Source organism: Lactuca saligna, chromosome 5, assembly GCF_052625555.1.
Source record: "Lactuca saligna cultivar CGN05327 chromosome 5, ASM5262555v1, whole genome shotgun sequence".
NCBI classification, from domain to species: domain Eukaryota; kingdom Viridiplantae; phylum Streptophyta; class Magnoliopsida; order Asterales; family Asteraceae; genus Lactuca; species Lactuca saligna.
The window spans coordinates 46,727,707-46,736,734 of NC_136421.1; the positions used below are offsets into that span (position 1 = coordinate 46,727,707).

Below are 9,028 nucleotides of genomic sequence, written 5' to 3' on the forward strand. Positions count from 1 at the left end.
CTCATTTCCCAAAAAAACCTTGATTGAGGATATATAGCAAAATGGCACGAATACCGTCTTGAGCCGATATATCATTGAACCGTTGATTCAAGATAAGGAGCTCTAAATCTTCTACAACTAAAGAAGTGTCTGTGCGATATGGGAAGACTCTGGACCGAAATGTACTTTCACCATATCCGTGTTTATACATGGTTGAAAATTCGATCCTTGAATTAGGACACCGACCCATGTAAAGTCCGGTCACAGACAAAACTCCTCCGGCCCAAATGATAGTGTACGTCTAGAAAACCTAAAATATAGGCGTTCAGCGGCGTCCGTTTCAGTAGTAGGACGCAACATATGCAGTAACAACCCATGAATAAGAAGTCTGTCTCCGGACTGAGCTGGTAAGTCCAACAAGATAACCGAAGCTAGTTGTTGAAAACAGATCGTGCACGGGTTCGTTCAAGCGACTCAAAACTTCATGCAATTTATGGCATGAAGCTTTGACAGATAAGTGACTCATCATCGATTTGTTTCGAAGCTACAAAATTAAATAAACATTAAGGTTAAATAAAGTTTTATAAAACTAAAAAAACCGATAAACAATTAGAGAAAACACACAATATATTCTATTTACTCTGTATGAAATACCAAAGAGAATTAATTGACTACATATATTTTTTTTTTGTATTTTCTATACTACTAATATACCAAATTTAGCATTGTACTTTCAAAATTGTGTGACATTAACATATTTTATTACAAACCCGAAAATAGCAAAACACAATGTTATTTTATCAATACAATATACTTCAAAGTATCTACATATTATAAAAATAAAAACATTTTCAAATCAATAGTACATTGCTAATGTATGCTATAATTGAGACATAGAAAATAACATCATTTTAAACAACATACAAACATTGAATCATAACATACATACAAAGGGATACAATCCTGTTTAAAAATAACTTTTCAAAAATAATTTAAAAAATATATATAAAAACATAGGTTATTTTTTTGCCAACAAAATATATATATATATATATATATATATATATATATATATATATATATATATATATATATATAATCCTACAATTTTTTTTTGCCAACAAAAATATCATAATATACATAAAAGGGATACAAATGTTTATTAGTTATTTAAAAAAAATTACGAAACCGTAGGTTTTTGGGAAACCTACGATGTACAAGTGTTTACTGCACAAAATGTGTAGTAAATGCTTGTACACCGTAGGTTTCCATACAAAACCGTAGGTGTACAAGTCGACAATGCACAATATGTGCATTAGGCACTTGTACACCGTAGGTTTCATATGAAACCTACTGTTTTATATTTTTTTCGTTTTTTTTTTAAAAAACTTAACCACATATATAAAACATACTCCTAATCATAAATACGGTAAAATTTTGATGAAAAGTAAACAAACCTGGTTGTTCTTTGGGTGCTCAATTGAGAGAAAAAAGTAGCCGAAGCAAAGAAAACAAACAATAGACAAAATGATCTAATCTGAAAAAAAAAATTATATATTTTGGGCTAATGGACCACAAAAAAGTAAATGGGCCTGTGAAACAGCAACCCATTTGCATAAAAGAGTAATTTTCGCAATAAAATAGCTGTCAAAGGTGTTGACCGTAGTCAACCCTAAGATGACTACCGTTTTGTGTGTTATTTTTGACTAATTGGTATATTTTGGCTATTTTTGGTAAGTGATTAAGAAAAAAAGGCTAGATTAATAATTTCCCAAGTATTAACTTAATAAAATGTTTCTTACCTATCTTTTATCTTGGATCAATTCGAAAAGCTGGTAAAAACAAGGAAACATTACTATTCTGCATGCAATAATTCACAAGTATGTCGGACCAAAGATTCGGACTCGATCCATCGAAGGTGTGTCATTTTACACTGTCTATAGGGGTGGAGGAGGGGGAGGGGGGGTAAAGTATTGTTTCCAAATGGAATTTAACTGGAAATATCAAGATCATGCAGACACTTTAATCAACCAGTGGGCCAGATAGATCTTATCAAGTTAAAAGAGAAAAATAATATATGATATCATAGATTGACAAATGGAAGAATCCAAAAAGACAAAGTTTAGGAAATCAAATCATCTGATCATCAACAACACATCAATCAATCTCATCAGCATCAGCAGCACACCAACGAGTTCTTGAACCATTGATTGATGCATGAATGAATCGGTGGGATTTTAACTGTCTTTTTCATTCAAAGAGTGGTAAATATTCTCCACGAGTCTAACAACATAGAAACAGACAATATCAATAACATAAATAGGGTACGAAAGATAGCCCACTTTCTTTCTAAATTTTCATTTTACGATATCGAGTACACCCACAGAGAGAAGAAACGCAACTTTTTGAGTCCCCCAAAGAAATTTGTAGTAAGCCATCACAGGCATATTAAAAAAGCTGAAGAGGCTGCAGCTGATGCTTTTGTTGTTGTTTTGTAGTCAGGGAAAGGTGTAGGGGACCATTGTATATTATATATATGCTTATATTTAATTCATGTCCTTTTACTAAATTTTCACTTGTGTTGCATAGCTGAGTTTTATAGGTTTTGTTGGTTTGCATAGATCTTGCAGAGGTCTATCGCTTGCAAGATTTCAGCTGCTTCTCAATGCATGCTTGGACAGAGAAAGTAGAGAGAGAATCTTTTTGCTTTTTGCGATAAATCTAGTAACATTTTAACCAAAGTTGAGGTACGTTTCCAAACTCTAAATTTGTTTCTCTTTGCTTTCCTCATTTTGCAAACTTCTTTAAATCTTGGTTTCCAAAGTTTCTTCCTTTTCTTCTAAGTATTACAGTAAGCGTAATTCTCCTTTATCATCCATCTTCTTGTTGTTCTTCGTTCTTTATTTTCTTTAACTCATGGGAGCTTATAATCGGTGGAAATTTTGACTGATTGCAAAAGATTTTGTTTAAGAGTTCGGGTTTGCGAAAAATCTTGTTTGGGTTCTTGTTTGCTGATCATGGTGTCACCAGATTCCAATACAAACTCTAACAACATTCATCAATTTCTCATTTCAAACCCAACCCACTATGAAAGTCAACCTTTTGAGGCTTATGGAGTTGACTTGAGAGGCCTTGGCTCATACCAACATCAATCACTCAATGTACTTCCCACCATTCAGTCTTTTGGCGAAAGAATTTCAAGATCCATTGATCTTATTCAAGCTCCTTCAATGGCGGAAGAACAAGAACTTAACCAACATCACCATAACCAGAAACTTTCACTTTCTTTAGGTTCTGGTTTGCTCTTTCCTTCCACAGCTGAATACAGAGGGGAAAGATGTTACTTGGTTTCCGAAGAAGAATTACAAGAAAAAACAAGAAAAGCTTTTAACCCTTCAGATTATTCTTCTTCGTCTTCACTTAACCAATCTTCATCCACGTTTTATGGAACAGAATCGCTCTCGATATCAGTTGGTAGTTCGAGGTACCTGAAACCAACTCAGTCTCTTCTTGAAGAAGTAGTTAGCGTCGGTGGGAAGGATCTTGAATCAAGCAACAAGTCTTATGCGTGTAAATTATCATGTTCGGGTAGGCAAGGTTCGCTAGGGTTATGTTCAGAACTAAAAGCAGAATTATGCAGTAATGGGTTGCCATTTGAGAAACAAGAACTTCAAGCGACATTAGCAAAGCTCATTTCTTTATTAGAAGAGGTAACCCGAAACACCTTTCAATCATTTATCATAAAAAAACAAAGTTCAAATTAAATGTTTCATGGATTTGTTTATTTTCAGGTGGAGAGAAGATACGATCAATATTATCAGCAACTAGAAGATGCGGTTTCGTCATTCGAAATGAATGCAGGTTTAGGATCAGGGAAGTCATACACTGCATTAGCACTAAATGCGATGTCAGGACACTTTTCGAGCTTGAAAGACGCAATTTTGTCACAGATTTATGCAACCCGAAAGAAAATCTTGCAAGATTTACCAAGAATCAACATGGGTTTGTCGCAACTCAGCTTGTTCGATAAAGAAAATAATAGACACAACCGTATAGCCCTTCAACAGCTTGGAATGATGGCTAGCCCACGACAAACGTGGAGACCAATTCGTGGTTTGCCGGAGACTTCTGTCATGATACTTCGATCTTGGCTCTTCGAGCATTTTCTCCACCCGTAAGAATGATTATAATAACATATCTTCTTGTACTTTACGTTGCGTTTTCTCAAGGTTTGATTAATATTTGTTCTTGTTGTAGGTATCCGAACGACAGTGAAAAACTTATGTTGGCATCACAGACGGGATTGTCAAAGAACCAGGTAAGTAACTGTTACGGAATACGGAGGCTTATTGATTTATGTGAATTTGATTATTGTTTTTAATGTTATTAAGCGACTTCCAGGTGTCGAATTGGTTTATAAATGCTAGGGTCCGATTGTGGAAACCAATGATCGAGGAAATGTACAAGGAAGAATTTGCAGATTCATCCGAGGATTCAAACTTGTAACATGGTACAAAGAAGGGCGTCACAGAACCTGGATAATGAAGGTTGCAGCGATGTTAACATCTGTGAAATGTGTAGGATTTTAATGGGATTTTCATAGTCAAAGACTAGAAATGAATGCACACTTTTGTCATCAAGTTAATTGGATGAAATTGTCCTAGGGTTGAACTTTTTGACCTCAAAAGGGTAACAAATAAGTGTTCATTAATGGATCTACAAGCATCTAATTTTGTGGCAAGTAGTACTTGTATTTGATGAGTCATTTTCATTTATGATGACTGTTATAAGTTCTATAAATGAGCTTTTTCTATAAAGTGAAAGAAAATCGTTCAAAATCTTCCATCTAGTAACTAGGGTTTTGCATGACTTGTGGATTCAAACCAAGAATCCAAACCAAACCAGATTCAACCAGAATTCGGTGTTAAATAGTTTTCATGACCAATAAAAACCCCTATGCTAACCAAATCTTATCTTTTTTAAAGATGAAGATTATAATATTAGAAAGTTATCTATTTTTGTAAATTGTTTTAAGGAAAAGATGAAGATTATAATATTAGAAAGTTATCTATTTTTGTAAATTGTTTTAAGGTCTAGTATTGTTGATTGATGGCCCTATACAACTAATATTTATAAGGGAAATGACTTAAGAGCCCAACGAAATTTTCAAACCGTTCAAAAAATCCCAATCATGTTTTGTTTGTTTAAAAAAACCCAACAAACTTAACATTTTGTCTAAAAAACCAACTAAGTTACACTTTCAAATAAGAGAAATAGATGCGTAGCTTATTACCGTATCGAGAAAATGATTTGTTTGACCAACGAAGTTTCCATAACGTTTAAAAAACTCCAATTATGTTTTGACTGTTCAAAAAAAAATCCCAACAAACTTAAACAAAACAAAACTGAGATTTTTTGAACGGTTTTGAACTTTGTTGGACTTTTTAGACAAATGTTAAATTCGTTGGATTTTCTTTAACAGACAAAATATGATTGGGGTTTTTTGAATGATTTGAAAACTTTGTTGGGCCTTTAAATCATTTTCCCTGTTTATAATATCTCTTTCTATTAATGAAGTATGCTTATGAAAACTACACCTTGGATTTGAACAAGCTAGTCTAACAGGGAGACTCGGCTCTTGATACAAATAATGGGGGCTTCTAGACGATTAGGAATTGAGTATTAATGACAGATTTAGTGACCGAACAAATGTCTCTATATAGTCTCACCATCGTAACAGCAATGTAATATTTTTTTGCCAAAGTTATCGACAACTAACTAAAATATCATGCATTTTGTTAAGGGAAAAAGACATTGTAGCAAAATGAATTATGTGTTTTGTCCCAAATTAGTTATTAATGTTATTTTTTGCACAGTCCAACAAACTTAACATTTACTTGTTAAGAAAGGGTATGCATATACCCTCACTACAAGAAATGATGGCATTTGCGGAGATCTAAAGCATTAGCGTCGACATATAATTGACGTGTTACATATCGCCGCTAATGTCATGTGTCGCCGTTAATGCCAACCTAATAGCGATCTGCGTCAAACAAGTCTCATCCGTCCGGCTTGTTTTCAATCCAAGGATCGTAGAGGAACAAAAAAACGCATTGACTTTTCCCTCCACGGTGTCGCCGCTAATAGTCTTCTGTCACCACTAATACCAAGGTGTCTACGCTATTGCTCGTCGCCGCTAAATGCCTTTACAGATAACCCCCCATCAGCTTCCTTTTCTCATTATGTGTCGTTCCTTTCTACTTGTCTCACTGAAAATCGGCGACGAACTTAGAGGGACAGCGACGCAAGCTCCTGCCGACCATCAGCCGCTCCTGCCGCCACAAGACTGCTACACTGCCAACCACTTCCATTACCGGCAACCTATAGCTCCAATTCCGAATTTTTGACATTGAAGGTCGAATTCCTCCCTATTTTCTATTATTTTTCTATTTTATTGCTAATTTTGGTGGTAAATTGGTAGTATTCTTCAATTTTGTTGTGTGATTATTCAATTTTGTTCTGTCAATATCTTTGTATTGATGGATATGGAAGTGTTTATTCATTTTGTGGGATTATATATGTTTTTTCAAATTTGTGGGAAGTATTTATGCATTTTGTATATGTTTTTTTTATTTGTGTTTATACCACATTGGCTTAAAAATGAAATTTGGCATGAAATTGAAATTGGATGTATATATACACTTGTTTGATTTTGTATTTAGATTTATACATTTGTATGAAATTGAAGTTGGATGTATGCATTTGTTTGAAATTAGATGTATACATTTGTTTCAAATTGTATGTTTAATTGTATGAAATGGAATATGCAAGTTGTATTGTATATCTAAAATGAAATGAAACTTGGAATTGAATGTATTGTATACATATATGATTATGTGATATTTAGGATTATTAGTTTGGCTAAATTAGGTTATTAATAGCAACTTACTTCTAGTAATGTAGTGTATATGATTTCAAAGTGCTTAATTTTGCTAGTGACTTAATGTTAGTCATTACAATTTTAACTTAATTAGATTATTAATAGTTTTTATTTAAAAAAAAGCAATAAAAAAATAATAAATTAATTGTAAAATCAAATTATATTATTTTTAAAATCAAGTTAATATTAATATTAAAATAAAATTCAATTAGTTCAAAGAATTAAATTAATAACAAAAAAGAAAATATTAAATTAATTACAAAATCAAATTAAGTTACCTTTAGAATCAAATTAAATTAATTATAAAATCAAATTAGTATTAATATCAAAATAAAATAAAATTAATTATAAAATCAAATTAAATTAATGTTAAAAAAAACTAATAACAAAAAAGAAAAAGTTAAATTAACTAAAAAAATAAAATTAAGTTAATTATAGAATCAAAGTGCTTAATTTTGTTAGTCAATTAATGTTGGTCATTACAACTTTAGCTTAATTAGGTTATTAATAACCAGTTACTTCTAATAATTTTAGTGTAATTATAGAATAAAATTAAATTAATTTTAAAAAATCAATAAAATAATAATAAATTAATTGTAAAATCAAATTAAATTAGTTTTAAAATCAAGTTAATATTAATATTAAAATAAAATAAAATTAGTTTAAAAAATTAAACTAATAAAAAAAAATATTAAATTAATTAAATAAAATAAAACTATATTAATTACCTTTAGAATCAAATTAAATTAATTATAAAATCAAATTATATTAATTATAAAACAAAATTAATATTAATATTAAAACAAAAAATTAATTATAAAATCAAATAAATTTAATTTAAAAAAATAATAACAAAAAAGAAAATATTAAATTAATTATAAAATAAAACTAAATTAATTTTAAAATCAAAGTGATTAATTTTATTAGCGACTTAATGTTGTTCATTACAACTTTAGCTTAATTACGTAATTAATAGCAACGTACTTCTAGTGATTTTAATTTAATTATAGAATAAAATTAAATTAATTTTTAAAAAAATCAATAAAAAATAATTAATTAATTTTAAAATCAAATTAAATTAGTTTTAAAATCAAGTTCACATTTATATTAAAATAAAATAAAATTAGTTTAAAATATTAAACTAATAATAAAAAGAATTTATTAAATTAATTAAAAAATCAAAATAAGTTACCTTTAGAATCAAATTAAATTAACTATAAAAACAAATTAATATTAATATTAAAATAAAAAAAGTAATTATAAAATCAAATAAAATTAATTTTAAAAAAATAATAACAAAAAATAAATATTAAATTAATTATAAAATTAAATTAAATTAATTTTAAAATAAAAGTGATTAATTTTATTAGTGACTTAATGTTGGTTATTACAGCCTTAGCTTAATTACATTGTTAATAGTAATGTACTTCTCGTAATTTTAATTTAATTATAGAAAAAAATTAAATTAATTTTTAAAAAATTAATCGGAAAATAATAAATTAATTGTAAAATCAAATTACATTAGTTTTAAAATCAAGTTAATATTTATATTAAAATAAAATAAAATTAGTTTAAAATATTAAACTAATAACAAAAAGAAAATATTAAATTAATTAGAAAATCAAAATAAATTACTTTAGAATCAAATTAAATTGATTATAAAATCAAATTGCATTATTTATAAAATAAAATTAATATAAATATTAAATTAAAAAAATTAATTATAAAATCAAATTAAATTAATGTTAAAAAACACTAGTAACAAAAAAGAAAATATTAAATTAATTATAAAATAAAATTAAGTTAATTTTAAAATCAAATTATCATTATTATTAAAATAAATTAAATTAAGTATAATATCAATTTAAATTAATGTTAAAAAAAGCTAATAACAAAAAAGAAAATATTCAATTTATTATAAAAAAAATTAATTTAATTTTAAAATCAAAGTGCTTAATTTTGTTAGTAACTTAATGTTGGTCATTAGCTTAATTAGGTTATTAATAGTAATGTAATTCTTGTAATTTTAATTTAATTATGGAATAAAACTATATTAATTTTAAAAAATTCAATAAAAAATAATAAATTAATTGCAAAATCAAATTAAAT

General features: G+C 28.5%; 1 protein-coding gene across 3 annotated transcripts; it reads left to right on the forward strand.

The window, feature by feature from the left end:
* Positions 1-2,143: 2,143 nt before the first annotated feature.
* On the forward strand, positions 2,144-4,720 carry LOC144998720 (BEL1-like homeodomain protein 11). Of its 3 annotated transcripts, XM_078958462.1 has the most exons (6): positions 2,144-2,487; positions 2,569-2,726; positions 3,074-3,689; positions 3,771-4,153; positions 4,237-4,297; positions 4,381-4,720. In XM_078958462.1, the coding sequence occupies exons 3-6, from the start codon at positions 3,210-3,212 to the stop codon at positions 4,483-4,485; spliced, it is 1,029 nt and encodes a 342-aa protein (XP_078814588.1). In that variant the 5' UTR covers positions 2,144-2,487; positions 2,569-2,726; positions 3,074-3,209; the 3' UTR covers positions 4,486-4,720. The 3 variants fall into 3 exon arrangements, with proteins under 3 accessions (XP_078814588.1, XP_078814587.1, XP_078814586.1); XM_078958461.1 differs by having other exon boundaries at positions 2,144-2,726; XM_078958460.1 differs by lacking the exons at positions 2,144-2,487; positions 2,569-2,726 and having other exon boundaries at positions 2,737-3,689.
* Positions 4,721-9,028: the final 4,308 nt, after the last annotated feature.